We start from the raw sequence: 17,426 nt of genomic DNA, 5'->3' as shown, positions 1-17,426 counted from the left end.
TGCCTTACTTTGTATCACCAATGCTTAGCATAGCACCTCACACATAGTAGTAAACCCTGTGCTTGTTAATTTAATCCCAGATCAAGAGTCCCTGTTGTAAGCAGAACTAGTGATAGTTTGTACTAAGTTAGCTACAGTACAACGCTAAAAAAAGGTGAAGATCATGGATTCAAGTACTGTGTGTGCCAGTTGGATACCCTGCTTAATTACAGAAAGATAGATCTCTAATCCCAGACATCTTTCCAATTAAGAATGATCACTGGGTCAGTATTCTACTTGGAATTAATTATGAAGGAATCAATAAAGGACTCAGTGGATTCTTACTGTTGAGGAAATTCAGAGTTCATTTTATCTTCATAAAGAATGCCATGTGTTATAGATGAAGGTGATTAAAATGGCTCTAGATATCCCAAACACTAATAACAAAAAAGGAGATTTAGGTATTTTCAAGAATCATAAATTTTACTGTTTCTTTACCATCATTTGGCACATATCCAAGGCACATTAGAAAATTAGCAGAAATCATAAATTATTTTTTAGAAAAATATACATAAAACCCCTCCCTTCTACAAGCACACAAGTGTTTCCAATAGCATGCACAAGCCATTTTTCTATAGTAAAAAGATATTTGAAAACATATTCCAGACAATCCTGAAAGTCTGGAGCCCTAGACAAGTTATCAATAGCATACCTTAAAAAATAAAACCAATATGTTCTTTAGAAATTTATAAAAAGAACAAATGTGAATATGGCAATGATTCCTTAAATCAAAAATCACATTAACCTGGTTTGTGACATGTTCACAGCAGTTTAATCAAAAGCCCGTCAGGAAAGATGTGCCCAATCTCATCTCTTTAATTTGGTGGCTATCCTTGAAGTGTGGTATTTAAGAAAGAGTATCTTAACTAAGAGAAGGGTTTCCATGAAAGTGCAAGTTATCACTGCTATGGATGCATATGTGAGGAGGACCAAATTATCTGTAATATCTTGCTAGTAAAAGCATTACACCTAGCTTTTTTTCATATATATTTTGCAGGACAAACAACATATCTTTACTAAAAATAAATGCATTGAATTGGGATTTGGTTATCCTTGTGTTGCTTTGCTAAGGAGTGTTTTTTTTAAGTTTTGCTTTCTTCATTTAAATGGTACTTTTCTGTACAGCATCCTCACAGTATCATGAAGATAAACTGTTTTATTCAGCTTACTGCAGCATAGAGAAATCGAACTTATAAAGTCTGCTACTTTATACTTAAACATTACAGTGGTTCAAAACCTTCCAGAAGAAGAGGTCATCAGAATTTCTCACTTTAACCAAAGGGCAGAAATACCTAAGCCCAAGGCTTAACTCCAAGAGGGAAGCCAAAATGGAGGGAATTTTTTGGCTACATTCTTTACATTAATCTTTTCCTAGTTCAGTCTGCCACAACGCAGTTCCATGGAGAATGTTCTGATAATAGGTTCCAGCGCTGAAGTACAAACCTTGCAACAACCTTCTGCTGAAAGCTTATTATTCTTCTAAGCCAGTTGTGAAGATGCAGTCCTAAGACTTATTTTAAATATCAACCATATTATCTTGCTAGTTCTTTACTTTTCGGCAGCAAATGAACTTTGTTACTGCTAAGAGTCTTCAGATGGTAAAATACTTGGCTCTTGACAACCTGATAGGTCACTATTATGAGTAGTTTCTGGTTCCTGTGATTCAACTGCTTCAGTGACAGTATGCCTCCACTGCATTCTCTTAGTTCTATGAGAAGCTTGTATCACTGTGTCCATTACAGGTTTGCTACTGTTTTCTTCATCAGTGGTATTAGATTTGCTCTGGTCCAGTAGGTCATCATCTAACTTGGCCTTATTATCGCTCAGAACTGTTGGCTAGGGAAAGAGAAAAAAATGGTAAAGGCTGCTAAGAGATATTCTTTCAGCATCACTACTGAGAATTAATATAATGTTTTTCTTCTGAGTTTTACTACTACATCTGTGAACCTATTTGTCCTCAAACATCATCTCTATGAGTGAGGTTTATTGGTAAAAAAGGAGGGATCTTGTCCATTTCTTTAGTGTATGAGTAATCAGAACTAGGAATAGGTTGAAATAGGATACAGAATTTCTGTTTAATGTTAGTAAAATGTAACTTTTTGAAATTCATGGTAGAAAGAGTATCCATTCTAATTCTCATTGTCAAAAGCCCAAATCTAGTGTCTCTGAAACAAAAATAGTGATTCTGGGGCAGCAACAATCTCACATTTCCTTCTTTTGTAGACTGGGTCACAGTTTTCAAATCTGAACATTTGAGTCATGGTGTTAAGAAATTTTAGTTACATATCCAACCCAACTGGATGTTTGGCAAAACTAGTGGCTAACTCCATTGATATGCAAAGGTTTTTTTTTTCAAATTTATTAATATACTAAATACATTTGTATGTAGCAATCAATTTAAATTTTCCAAGGTCAGATCCATTTCATCCACCAGGTGTGATTTCCCACATGTTCAACATACAGAGCACTTCTATGTTTTTTCTCAGTTCTACACCTCCAAGTAAAAAACATGTTCAAGTAATAATAAAGAATATAATGAAACTGCAAATTCTATTAAACATACCACTGAAAATTCTAACTTTTGTTGTGAAATTTATAATTCTTGTGTTACAATGGCAGAGCACAATAGAACAAATGATGAGTGTACAGGAAAGGTCCCTAAGCACTACTTCTGAATTAAGAGGGTATGATTATAAAATCTCTAGGTTGATAAAATACATATGCCCCTCAATTCAGCTTGGATTTTAGATTAAGCTTAAAAACTTACCTGGCTCAGAAAGGTATCATCAAAACTGGGAACACTTCTGTCTCTTGTCATAGTTGCTGGTAAAGTTTTTGCTCTAAAATATAGGTAAAATAAGGTTACGAAAGTAAACACATCAAAGCATCATATGAAACAGCACCAGTTGGCCACAAGGTGGCAGCACCTGAATGAACAAAAAATATTTCCTGTATACTTTAAATGATTTAAATTGCATCTTTCCAGCTTCAAATAAAATTTTAACTTTCACAACAACAAAAAAAGCAAATACTAAGTAGAAGTTTTTAAAAACTTACTTAAACTGATTAAGTGAATGGAAAAACTGAAATCTTCTGCTTAAAGTATCATCTGGTGGTCCATGTGGCCTTGAATTCACTGTAGATGTAAAGAATGAACTGATATTTGAATACTGCCAAGGTCAAATGATATTTTAATAAAATATTTTTTAAAATCATAGCTTATATTTTCTTTGACAAGTTAAAGGGGTTTTTTTTTGTTTTGCAAAAGTATTTAAATTTGGTTATCTAACTCTAATGAATTTTGCTTATTTCTTTCTAAAAGTTTTGCCTATTGGTTTCATTTTTTTAGCCAACCCAGAGGGCATTTAATATCATCTTAGGTCCATAAGGTAGTTGTGAAACTAAATAGAAATAGCAGCACAACACTTAAATCTAAAAGATAATCTGCAAGAATCAGTATGAAATTCTACTCATTTCATGAGTTTGTTTTTAAAGTAGGAACTAAAGTTCATGATATTAGCTGAAACAATTTCTCAGTCAGTTGTGAGAATTATTACAAATGTATCCAAATATGGTCAACACAGCTCAAGAGATTATTTGAATAACATGAATGGTGGATGGATAGAATTACTGTTAATAATGATAATAACAGCTAACATTTATATAGCACTTACTGTGTGCCTGGGACTATGCTAAGATTGGTGCTATCATTCCCATTTTACAGATGAAGACACTGACAAACAGAGATGAAATGACTTACCTAGGTCATACAACTGAAGTGTCTGAGGCCGCATTTGAACTCAGGTCTTCCTGACTCCAGGCCAGGCGTTCTATCCACTGTGCCACCTAGTTGCCCTAGCTGCTGGTATTTTTGTTACTGCACAAATACCAACAACCAGTGTGTACAATAAAATCCTTCCACTACTAAGAAAAGATCAAGTATAGAGAAAAATCTTATATCCTGGAATCTGATGCTGACGACTGATCCTACATTAAAAACAAAAAAAATCCCTCATTTTCCTTTACTTTGTCTCTTTTCCATAATTAACTACTTATCATCCATATACAACTCAAACAAAATGCTTTAGGTGACATCTGCCCAGGCAGCAGATTAACGCATATGGCCAGCATAACCCCAAAGAACATCCACAGAACAAGTTGTAGTTTTGTCAGAAACATTTATGCAAACTGTTTCCCTCATCAGCTTACTTAGAAACCAAAAAACTTTAGGTTCAAGTCAAGAGGGTAGTATCTTATCGTTAATTACTATTAACAAAATTAAATTAAGTGCTCACAACTAATAATTGAGACATCCTATATGTGGGCAACCAGTTACTAGGCACTCAGAATATTTACCTTCATTTTAAAAAACAAATTATACCAAACAAAACCTTAAATTTTGCTTCTTGGAAAGTATTAAGGTGAGTGAATACATCCAAAAGATATTGTAAAAAGAAACTTGGAGCCTGGGTTTCAGTCCTGTCTCTGCCACTTAATATCTGTATGACAATAAGCAAGTCACTTCCATTCTCTGAGTCTCAACTTTTTTTTAATCTGTAAAATGGGGACAATAATATTTGCACTACCTACCTCACAGGGTTGTTGTAAAGAACAAATGAGATAAACATATGCAAATGCTTAGTGATCTGTAAAACACACTATATGTGTTATTACAGATTGGTCTTTAGATATTAATATCTACCTCTCACTTTCTGCAATAAAAACTTCTTCAGATGGTAGGAGCTTCCCTGCACATCTCACCTCCCTATTATAATTATATTTTAGATACAACCTCATATTTACATAAGACAGACAAGAAAGAGAACACAGTCAGTTTTAGCCTTGTAGAGTTACATATCTAAGAGAAAAATTCTTACATTTTTTCCTGATCTTAACAGCAGCATGCTCTTCATCTGTTTCTGCAGCATCTTCCAACAATGCAATACAGCTGGGTACTGTCTGCAGCAATTCCATAATCTTTGAATTCTATGCATTCAAAAGGAGCAATGGTGATTTAACAATTACTCTTTGAATTCACAGCAACAAACTGGTTAATGATTTTTCAACCTATATACAAAGGAGCTATGTAGAAATGTTACTCAAATGAAGATTCAGGTGGCTGACAACCTTTTTTCTTAAACAGTGTATGAAAACAAACCCATTACATAACACACTTGAAAAATTACTAAGATAGACTTTTTTATTATTAAATTGTTGTGATAAATATCACACTGATTAATAATAAAAACGCTAGCCTGATTTTGACCTAATAGTAGTCTAACAGTGTCCCAAAAATTCCTCTTCATTTGACTACTATGTTCTTTTAAACCACAAACTCAGGTACAATCAGCTATACAATTTACATTCTAATTCTATACCACCAGTAAAAAGATAGATTTAACTAAGAGTCACTCTATCTGTAGCATGTCAAGTGAATGTTGAATGATTTTGGGTGGAATGTTACACCAGAATACCAACAGGAATATGCCTAAAAAGGAAAGTTGTCCCCACCCCCTTAAGTAACACCTCTCTAGGCATGGTGAAGACTTAAGACTTTTATTTCATCAATGAAATCATGTCTAACATGTCTTTTAATTAGCTAGCTACAAGTTATCTCTGATGTTTTGGTAAGGAGACTCTGGTATGTTTCTGGTGAAGATACTCAAACCAGAAATGCTAATATAAAGTCTTAGCTGCTAACCTCTTCTGCTGAAACAAGACAAAATTCTCTGGGTTATTTGATTGTATAAAGGAGGATTCCAGACCAGAGTCAGAACCTTCCTCCTCACCCAATAATTTCTAGATAGTGGGCACAGTTCACCACACAACTGTTTGAGAGTTAATATTGTTGGAAATGTAGAGAACTCACCCTCAGCAAACTTATTTAAGCACCTATGTGTAAGGTAGTATATTAGATAGGCACCAAACAGGAAATATGAAAGACAAAAATAACCTTGCTCCTAAACTAGTGGAGATTATAGCTTAGCAGGGAACGGACGAGAAGGACTTACATAATGATAGGCAGAGTATAAAGCAGGACTGCCCTAAGGAGTCATAACTCCCTATGGCAGGAGCTGAACACACTCCACATCTGCTTTCCCTAACACCGTTTCAGCCAGTCATAGCAATCCAAAGAATCACCCAAGTCTATTCTAGACAAAAGGAATTGAAGTTGTTGTGGAGACTAGTTCTCTACCTACCTGTTCAGCACAGTCTATAGGTGTACACTGTCTCTTATTCCTAACGTGGACTGATGCTCCATGAAGCAGCAGGAGTTCCACCAGGATAGCATGATTTCCTATTACAGCTTCATGCAAGGCTGTGTTGCCCCTGTTGTTCAAAACATTAAGAGAGGCTCCGTGCTGGAAAGAGAAAAATTTTCATCACAGTCTAGATTGAAATAGGGGTACAACGCTAGCACGATGGCAGTAGTATTGATTATTTCAATGTAAAGGCTATCAAGGACAACCACTCAAAATGGAGGATATTATTTAAATATGAAAGAAGGGCCATCAGAGAACTGGGCATGGACAGCCAACACAGCACAAAACCTCACACACCAGTTATTCAAATCCCCGACTTTACTATCCATATGAAAACTTAAGAAGGAGCAAATACATTTCTTTTGCAACTTGCATTTTATAGCTTGATACTAAAGGGGACCCAGAAGTCTGACACTACTGCCCTGGTGTAGAGAACAACTAAAAAGAGTCCCCATTTCCCTCACCCAGACTAATGTGCTGCCTTAAGGCTCCCCATCTATAAAAATAAAGTAGTGCCAGCTCCAAAGAGCAGGAGCTACCCAGCTTCAACTATAGACTGCTATTAGTGTTGAACTGGTGTTCACAATGCGGGGTCACAAAAAATCTCACTCCAGGAAAAAACAAAGTCTTGTTACCTCCAGTAACAAGGCTGCTGCTTCATGGTGGCCATTCAGACAAGCACAAATGAGGGGGGTGTTGCCACTTGAGTCCTTTTTGTTTTGTTTTGCACCTAAGTCCATCAGGCTCTTCACCACCTATTCCAACAGAAGGAAGACCTCCAACTTCAGACTAAAAAAGTCATAGCCTCCTGAAAATTCTTAAAGGATGTTTATATTTCATCATCACCCTTTTAGCAGTATGCATGTGAATTTCTAGGCTCCAAGGGCAGAATGTCCACAGTTCATACATCAAGTCAATTTACACAGGTCAGCTAAATGTTTGCTCTGATAACTGCTATTTACAGCACCGTGGTTGAATGCAAAGAAGGAACAGGTTAACCAAACTCCAATTGTGAGTTCTGTTTGGATTCAGACCCTTCACAGTCTTCATCTAATCCCCTAGGGTAAAATCTAATCCAGAGACTTGTTTTTTTTTTTTGCTTTTAATCACTTTGAGGCATTGCAAATGGTCAAAGCACCACTGTATAAAAATACATAAAAGCTTCTTTAGCCCTAAGATTGTCTCCAAGGACTTAGCTATACTATGAGCTACTACAGTCCCAAGTGAGGGAACCAATTTGCAAAAGCCATGAATCAGCACACCTCCATGAAGACTTCATCCCATACACAAAAAAGGACCAGGTTTCTAGGTCTCAGATGCAAATTGTTGAGGCCGCACAGAATGTATGCATATAACCATTCAGTCTAGTTTACATCCAGGGTGTAATACCCATGTTTCCATATCCTCACAAAACCCTAACTTGATCCTTCTATCCCCACTATTGTCCTATATCTCCTCTGCCCTTCGTGGCTAAACTTCTTGAAAAGGCCATCTACAATAGATGCCTCCACTTCCTTTCCTCTCACTCCCTTCTAAGCCTATTACAATCTAGCTTCCAACTAGAAGTACTGGACTAGGATGACTTAGTAATAGGGACTATCAGTGACTAAAGCTTAAGAGCATATACTACCTGAAAGTGTCCCTTCTGGCAGGCAAGATGAAGTGGGACAGCCCGATTAACATTCCTGGCATCTACGTTGGCACCATGCTTCAAAAGAAGGGAGACGAGATCGGTCCGACCATGCAGCACAGCAACATGCAGTGGAGTGAAGCCATCCTGATTGGCAACATTCACTCCAAGTCCATTGACAGGAATCTTTTCAAGCTTCTTTAAGGATTCACAAGGCAGAGAGAAGAGGGGAAAAGACATCATACTGCTTAACATCCACTTGGAAAAGTCAGTACTGACTAATAATCTCGCCTCCTATGATAACACAATCTTGGATTTAGGTCTACATATACACAGCCCACTTACTCTATCCCCAAAATCAGATCAATATTTTTCAACCTGGCAGTACACAGAATTTAAAATCTTAGTGCAAAAAGCAGAACATCCCCCCTACACTGTATGACATTGCTAGCCTCATTTTTAGTAAAGTGATCAAAAAATTCCACCCTAGTCATTCCTGATTTCCAAAGCTTTTACAAGTAGATATATTAGGGGTTATTAACATCTTTTCTACTGAGAATCACTGATCCAGAAAAAAACGGAAGGCAGAAAGAAATCAAAGGCCATGTACAAACAAAACACAAAGTACATGGTTCTGGTTTGATCTGTTGTAGAGATGGGTTTTTTGTTTGTCTAGGGGTTGGGAAGAGGGATGAGATAACCCAGACCACAGGTTAGAACTTCCCTTGTTTGAGATAACCCAGACCACAGGTTAGAACTTCCCTTGTTTGAGATAACCCAGACCACAGGTTAGAACTTCCCTTGTTTGAGATAACCCAGAACACAGGTCAGAACTTTCCTTGTTTGAGATAACCCAGACCACAGGTCAGAACTTCCCTTGTTTGAGATAACCCAGAACACAGGTCAGAACTTCCCTTGTTTGAGATAACCCAGAACACAGGTCAGAACTTCCCTTGTTTGAGATAACCCAGAACACAGGTCAGAACTTCCCTTGTTTAGGGGGGATGTTGGGAAAGAAGAAGGAGGGGATGGTGTCACAGCCCTAGTCCCATTTTCATGATTACTGATTTATAATATAGAAATGCTATCTTGAAGTGCTAACCCCTTCCATTCCTACTATTTTCCATTAGTTTCTGGATTTTTTTGTTCCTCCAAATAAATGGTTCCTCTTTTGCTGGCTCTGTAAACTAGCTCCTCGGTGGTCTGATTAATTCTGCTGATGCTGTCATTATTATCGTATGACATAGACCAACTCTGAACACCGAATATTCCTCAGACATTTAGTTGTTCTTAATTTCTCTAAGAGGCATTTGTGCTTATATCTATGAAAGCTATTAGGTATGCTTTGGAAGATTAACTCACCAGACAACTTACTCATTTTTTTGTTATTTTGAATGAAACTTCCTTTTTTATTCCATTAATTCCTGCTAAATATAATTACTGATGTAAAAATACTGTTGATTTTTGTGGATTTATTTTGTATTCTGCTACTTTTACTGAAGTTATTGTTTCAGCTATTTTCTTCGCTGACTAAAATTTTCTAAGTAAATCATGCCATCAGCAAATAAGGATAGTTTTGTCTCCTCTCCGCCTATTTTTATCCCTTTAATTTCCTTCTCTTGTCTTATTTCTATAACTACCTCAGATAATAGTGGGTTCTCTGTGTTTGAGAGAATATATTCATAAATGAAATAATCATCACAGGAGCCTTAAGGACAGGCACCTTGGTTAAATTATATTTCCCTGTCCATAGCTAATAAATTCTCACCTTTTTCTGTCTTAATTCCTATAGAATCACTAGCTGCCTAAGCAAAAAATATTCTTCTGTCTTTCATCTCCACCCTTCTGAGTCCTTACCTAGCCTAGCTCTACCTTGCCCTTCCATTGCACCATCTGGAACCCCCATTCTATCATTAACAAATTACTTTCCCATCTTCTTTTACTCACAGGAACCTGATTCTCCTAGCTACCCCACACACAGTGGTTCAGACAGCTTGTCACTGCCACTATCATTCAGCAATCTTTCTTCCTTTGAGGTTCAGTCTATTCTTCCATATCATTCTATCCAGACCCTTGCTGCAGTCCTCAGTCAACACAGAGGTCCTTCTCTTTCTTTTCTCAAGGAGTTCAGTACGGCTAACAGCATTCTCTGCCTTCATACTTGGCAATTCAATATACTCCTCTGATCTCTGTATCCTCAAACTACCTTACATTTATTTAAATTTTGAGGGAAAGGAACTTTTTTTTCCCATTTCTTTTGTCTTTGTTTCCTGAGTACCTAGCACAGTGTTCTGCACATACTAGATATCTGATAATAAGAGAAAGAAAGGAAGTGAGAAAGACATACAAAAGAAGGAAGGCAAAGGGACACACACAGAAATGGTATGGGAATGAGGGAAGAGAAGGGCTCAGTAGATTCTGAAGTTTCAGTAACTACTGAAAGTACTTATCATACACAAATATACTGTGGGTGGAGCTGTGAAATGTGTGTGCACCTGTTCTGGAAAGCAATTTGGTATTAGGCAAATAAAATTACTAAAATGTCCATGTTCTTTGAACCAAAAACTCCATTACTGGGTCTACACTCCAAGGAAGCCATTGATAAGAAGAAAGTCCTCATATGCATCAAAATATTTATAAGAGCAGTTTTTGTGATAATAAAGAATTGGAAACAAAGTAAATGCCCATCACTTGAGGAATGGTTTAACAAACTGTGATGCATGAATGTAATGGAATATTACTGTACTGTAAAAAATTATGTATGTTGTTAACACAGAGAAGCATGGGAAGATCTATATAAACTGATGCAAAGATGAAGCAGAGCCAAAAAAATACATACACAAATAAAGACAACATAAATGGAAAGAACAATGACACATCAACAAATTAAAAGTGAATGTAAACAAATTACAAAGATCAAGCATGACTTGAATGAAGATAATGAAAGGATACCCTCAACCCATCCCTTAATGGGTGGGACATCCATGCACATGCTTTCAGACTCTTTCAATGCATCAATCAATGGTATTGATTATTTTTCCTCTTTAAAAATATTATTTGTTATAGATGGTTCTCTGAGGAATATCACCAAGATACTGGGGATAACTGATGATGTAAAAAAACAGAAGACATAAATAAAAGCTTATTTTAACAAAAAACAACAACAAAAAAAGTACTTGTCACATCTTTCAGTTCGCTTGGATAATGTATTCTAGAATATTATTTTTGTCCTTTGAGAAATTGATTAGCCAATTAGCCACAGAAGTTTTCTGGAGATAAAGCACTCTCTGAATGGCATATGTAACATGAAATAAAAGGCTAATATAAAAAGTCTTCCACACTTGTTCCACGTGATAGCCATGTTTCTATGAAGTTGCATAAAAATGATCATTTAAAATACACAAGGGAAAATAAAAATAAGCCAAAGGTAAAATTTTCTGTAAATAATTATTTGGCAATATGAAGAAGTATTGATCGATTTTACCAAATATGTATGTATTGAATTTGCCTACAGCATAGGTGCAGGATAATGGAAAAATACTCCCTCCATGATAGCATCAAAAGCCCTTAAGCAACAAGCACAAGTTACCTGCAAAAGAAACACTGAGGAAGGAAGCACACTCACAGTCCAGTCAAATCAGAATTTCCCCAGAGAGCAAATATGTTTAAGGTAATGAAAGTATTCAATCAACATATCAGATTTTAAAATAACAATAACAGCTAGTAATTAACACTGCTTTAAAGTTTATAAAGTACTTCACACATTATTATCTCATTTGTTCCTCACAACAGCCCCATAAAGCAGATTTTATCTCCATTTTACAAATTAGGAAACTAAGTCTGAGAGAAAGTGACTTGCCCAGGGTCATGTAACTAGTAAGTGTGTGAGGTGGAAATTTATATTCAATTCTTCCTGAGTCCATCTTCAGGACTCTAGCTACTGCACCACCTAGCAGCATCCAAATGAGTCTCATACCCTACAAAATAATCTCCATGAAAGGCATGGGTTTAACATGTTTATTACAGCAAAATCATATACACTTGTTTCAGAACACCTTCTTTGTAGCTTTCTTCAGAACTAATTTATACATCATGTTATAAAACTGCTCTCATTCTATTTCAGTCACACTTCATTTTTTTAAAATAATAAACATATTACCCTAGTTTGATCATGTATATTATCAGATCTCCTCAGATTGCCTTTAGGTTATTTCCAAAAAATAAATCTACCCTCAAAGGACCACAACTCCAAAAAACACTCCAAGAATTACTGGTGCAATGGATTAAAAGTTAAGAAGGCAGAACTCCAGCTCCCACCAGAATGTTTAAGTTCTCATGTTTGCTTTTAAGAAATCAGTAGAACAGTCACACTTTGTACACAAGAAGGTTGGAGCAAACAGCAAAGATATCTACATCACCTTCTACACTTTTATTTCTATCTTACTAAGTAGTTCCCTCAAAAAGGAGGCTGGCTAAAATAGGTTTGGCCAGAGCTCGGTCTCTAAGGGTATTAATTATAAGCTCTCTGCCACTGCTGAGCTAAATCTCCTCCATCTTTAGACTGGCACATTTCCAGAGGAGAGCACTCCCACAAAAGAAACAGTCACTGGGTGGAGTTAATAAACATATACATAGAAGGACTGATTTTCTCATTCTCCAGAAAGGGCCAAACCTTTTGTCGCGGAGCACACTTTGAACACTGGCATAAGGGATGACAAAATTCGAGATTTGCTGTTCTGGCAATATCTTCTCCATCTTCTAAATCTTCATCCATCCACTCCAAGAGATACCTTACCTGGCACCAGTTAAAATGGAAAAAAAGCTTTCACTTGGTACATGAGGGAACTTAAAATAGAGCTTGCTTCTTTTAAAATCAAATTCACTTATAAACACACACACATACACAAATATTATTGCTCACAAGCTCACTGATGTTAGCACCTGCAATTCTCCAAACAAAACAAAGCAATTTATTACTTCCTGCTGCTTCACCAAGACTTCACAGCTCACTTCTGTTCAAGCCCTTTAAAAACCTTTTAGTGATGATTTAAAGAGCTTAAGGTGTTGGTAGTGTTAGGTCATGCCAATGCAATTCCTAGTTTCCCTGTGGAAAGTAACAGAGATGACAGGAACACTTAGGCATGATTGCTTCAAAAACCTATATCTCACAGGAAGAAATTTTTTAGAGCCTCACAAAGCAGGATGAGCCAGATAGGAAATTGGGATTCTATGCAACATCATGCTTTGCAATAGACTATATATCTGAGACAAATCATTTTTATGGAAGTCATCTTTCCTACATACAGAAAAGGGGACTGAATTAGATGCTCCCTAAAAATCTCTTCAAGTAGAGTCATTGTAAACAGCCAAAAATTTGTATCACTGATACTAATTTCTGATTAAGAGTACAAAATAAGATGTAAAAGAGCAAAACAGATTCCCAGGCACAACCTGTGTGGTAGGATTTGTTGAGCTAAGACAACTCAACTTAAGTCCTAGATCTCTCCACCACCAATGCTCTCAGAGTCCCTAAAATTTCATCCTTACTAACTTCTCTGGGTTAAAGTCAGTGAAAGTTCCTGTTCAAATAAAAATTTAAATCAAGGAGCCACAAAAACTAACTCTGTTTATCAGATAAGCTGAAAACAAAGCCTACAGAAAAAAGTGGTTGGGGCCAACCTGCTAAAGGCAAGATGGATGGGAGTAAGCGTTAGTAGAAAGGTAAGCAACAGGCTGCTAGTGCTAGAGCAAAAGGCACAGAAAAAAAGGCAAAGAAAGCTTTACTTAATTTGTAATTTCTTCTGGCTCTCTATGCCAAAATGAAGAATTAACTCTAAACACAGTCATCACTGCTATCTTATGCTATATATAAGACATCAAAACACCCCACTCCCCGTAGTGGCTAAAGTAGCTCTTTCAAAGTCCCTGTAGCATTTCAAGAATATCCTGAAGCAACTCTTGCTTTTCCACTCAATCACTTGTGACTCATTCAACATTAAGCGACATCATCAGCCAGAAATAAACACCCATTTTGAGGTCATTCTCAATGCTCACTGCAAAAAGGCTTTACAATTCTAATGGATTAACAAAGGCTATGAGCAAAAGGTTAATACCCTTTTAAATAGATAGAGCTGTAAACACCCCACAGAATCATTATAATTGGATCTTACTAATGAATGTCTATCGATTCATAACCACAATGATCAGTAAAAAGAATCAAAAATAATTCTAAAGCTCTACTGCTTTAGCTAACTATAGCTGCCACTATTGTAATACATCCTAAGCAATAAGCCACACACAAGCTGAAGGAGGGAATATTGTAGCATCTAACAAAGCAAAGATCTGCTTTCAAAGAATGACTAAATTTGATAAACAAGAAAGGAAGATAGAGGTAGTATTGCCAGATATTTTCACATATCTGTGATTTCACTAGTTGTACAGAGAGATACTCCCTAAACCAAAATAGATTACAATCCATCTATACTTTCTCATCCTACGTAATTTTTGTCAATGACCTTTCATAAATCTTCCACAGAAGATTTACCCAACGTGTTATAAGGTTACTTGGATTGCTATAACAGCCTTCAATCTCTAGTCTTATCTTGCACATAAGTAAGTTTCATGATCTCATCAATGAGCATATTCCCTCCATAGGTACAGGTCATAATTCATTCAAGGAAAACAGCAAAGGACAGAACCATAGAGATAGCACTATAATTGAAGAGAAGAAGAAGAATGCTTAGAGGGCAGAATCTCAAATCTTACCACCCCTCCAAAAAAAAATATTTTTAAATGGAAAAGTGGCTGCATAGGGTTGAGCAACAAGGAGGAGTCAATGTGATATAAAGTAAAGAGCACTGAATCTGGGGAGCAGCAAGTTGATTATTAACAAAAGGAAACTTTAAACGCAGTCAGATATATAGGTAAATCAAAAAGGAATAATGTTATAGACACCCAAAAAGAAGAAATTCTAAAAGGGTCAGTAAGATCAAAAGTTGCAGAAAATCACTAAATGGAGCTGGAAGAGACACTAGCGACCAATGAGCCCAAATCCTTCATTTTGCAGATTAGGAAACTTGAGAACAGAAAGGTTAAATTACTTGCCCAAGATCACACAAGTAGTAAGAGTCAGAGGTCAGATCTGAAATGAGGTCCTCTGACTTCATAAAGACTCCCACTCAATCTTCTGTTTTTAAGGTAGTTCAAAGAACTTACCATTTCTAGATCTCCATCAGCAACAGCTCTCAAAAGTTTCTCTACCTTTAAAAAAGGGGGAGGAGAGGTGGAATCAGACAAGGTACTGCAAATGGCTTTTGTAATGTAAAACTAAATAATTCTGAAAACACAGTGATCTTCATTAACCTTGAAATTCATTACATATAAGCTCTTATTTGTTACAAGTTTTTAAGCAGACTATGATAACATAATCACCTTGTGAAATATAAATGCTTCCTGAAAGGTTTGGAACCTACTCCCAATACTGATAGTAATGGAGGTTAGCAGTAGCATTTATAATCCAAAAGGCATTTGTAATAGGCTTTAGAATGTACAATATGATTTCTTTTGACAATAGATCTATATTCTTAATAATGTTAGCTTATGCTAATACTCCATGTTGAAGAAAAGTGAAAGATGGCTCAGAATTATCAACCAATTATCAAACACTTAATAAGTACCTATTATGTGACAAGCTACATGCTATATTAGGGGACAAGCTAAAAGAAATCTTTATTTAAATGTTCACTGAAGATTATCCCCCATAGTAAATAACAGAGGCAACTATAAACAAATGTTTTTACCTCTACATGCCACACAGCAGATCTCATCTCAGAACTTACATTATTTATGGTACCAAAGAAATAGGTACACTTCCAATATTATTCTGAGATATAGGTTAAATGGACAGTTTTGTTAGAACCATACTCCATTTATTATAATATCTTTGCTAGACAAGAAAGCCCCTAATTGCAGAGTCCTGCCCTAAATAGCCAAATGCCAGCCCCTCTAGAAACCTCACCTCTTTATAATTATTTTTTATTTCTTCTTGTCTCAGGTCTACACAAGCTGAAGATAAGCTTGAGATTGAGGACGTCTGACTGACGGAGTCCACTGAACATAGAGAAGAACGAACAGGGGACTATAATAAAGAAAAGACAGCAGGATTTAGTGCCCCCTATCACTAAAAGTGATGTTTTTTTTAAAGTTAAGATTAAATTAGCAAAAGGAAATACAGATAGTTACCTTAGAAGATCTCTTTCCCCTTTCAAAAGCAAGATGATTGGCTTCCATGACAGATACAATCTAGTTTTAAAAAAAAATTTAAATACTGAAGGGAAATAAACAACAAAAAAGTCATCCAAACTATTAATAGAATTGTGTAACTCCAAGATGATTATACATTATAATATAAAATGTGACCTCTCGAAAATGAACTATTGTAGGTTTGGGGAACCTTCTAGGTCCTTGGGAGAGGTCTTTTGACTGAGTCCAAGTTTTACAGAACAAATCTTTTTATAAAGGGGATTTGTTCTGTGAAGTTTGGATTCAGTCAAGGGAGGATTTGAGCACTTGAGGACCTAGAGTACTACATGTGGCCTTAAGGATGCAGGTTTCCCACCCCTGAACTATTTATTGTCTACAAGCTAAAATCCTAAAGGGGATTTGGGGGAGAATAAAAACCTGCAAAGTGGACAAGTATAACTTAGAAAATTACAGAAAAATCTCATTTCCAGAAATGCAAGTGAAAGAAACCACTGAGAAGTTTTCGGGACCACTCCATCTTGGTCTTCCCCAAAACACTAAATATATGAAGAGAATACAAAAGGAAAAAGCAATAGAAAGAAAGACTTCTGCACCTGTGCCAGAAGGTAGGAATTTAGTTTTCCAAAAGTTTCAGGATCAGAGAGTGATTCAAGGAATAATGTTAATATAATAATAATACTTTTCACATTAGTGTAAAGGCTCATTAGAATAAGAGAATCACATTTTAAATGAAGCTAATTTAATAGTTAGAAGTAGAAAGTAGGTTACATTCAAACAACAAATGTACAAAAACTTGAGTGAAAACTATCTATGCTAAAAATCTAAACATGGCATGACCATTTTAGGGCAGATTATAGAAATGATAGGGTAACTGGAAAGTCTCTATAAAGAACTGATAATTAAGTAAAATCTCCATCTCTAAGCACTTGCTACGCACACTCTTACTTCCTACCCTACCTTGTAAAAATTTTTCAGAGCTGTGTTTTTCCTTTTTTTCCTATTTCCATCTATGCTTTGGGCAGAAAGGATTTACCTGGTTATTTATAACCCTTGATGTTCCACTGAGAAAGGTACTTTGGAAATTGAAAATATAAATAAGTGAAATGCATTAATAATTAACGTCCAAATGCAGCTAAGCAGCTGTGAGCCAAATTCTATGCCCAAATATGTCTGCATTATTTGTGAAAGAATACAAAAAATAAATCTGTGGAAACAAATTATAATGACTCAGA

General features: G+C 36.0%; 1 protein-coding gene across 1 annotated transcript in view; it reads right to left on the bottom strand.

Moving 5' to 3' along the window:
- Nucleotides 1–441: 441 nt before the first annotated feature.
- The window catches only part of ANKRD27 (ankyrin repeat domain 27), a 79,456-nt gene continuing 62,471 nt past the window's right edge, over nucleotides 442–17,426 (bottom strand). The window contains 12 exon segments of the mRNA XM_072632077.1: nucleotides 442–1,751; nucleotides 1,753–1,875; nucleotides 2,807–2,879; nucleotides 3,097–3,175; nucleotides 4,917–5,025; nucleotides 6,240–6,401; nucleotides 6,938–7,057; nucleotides 7,933–8,130; nucleotides 12,605–12,727; nucleotides 15,148–15,192; nucleotides 15,950–16,069; nucleotides 16,174–16,233. Of these exon segments, the coding sequence (XP_072488178.1) occupies nucleotides 1,572–1,751; nucleotides 1,753–1,875; nucleotides 2,807–2,879; nucleotides 3,097–3,175; nucleotides 4,917–5,025; nucleotides 6,240–6,401; nucleotides 6,938–7,057; nucleotides 7,933–8,130; nucleotides 12,605–12,727; nucleotides 15,148–15,192; nucleotides 15,950–16,069; nucleotides 16,174–16,233 (1,392 nt within the window). The 3' untranslated portion in view covers nucleotides 442–1,571.

Source organism: Notamacropus eugenii, chromosome 1, assembly GCF_028372415.1.
Source record: "Notamacropus eugenii isolate mMacEug1 chromosome 1, mMacEug1.pri_v2, whole genome shotgun sequence".
In the NCBI taxonomy this organism is placed as follows: Eukaryota; Metazoa; Chordata; class Mammalia; order Diprotodontia; family Macropodidae; genus Notamacropus; species Notamacropus eugenii.
The sequence above is the reverse complement of the archived record's forward strand: the minus strand, read 5'-3'. Positions and strand labels throughout refer to the sequence as shown.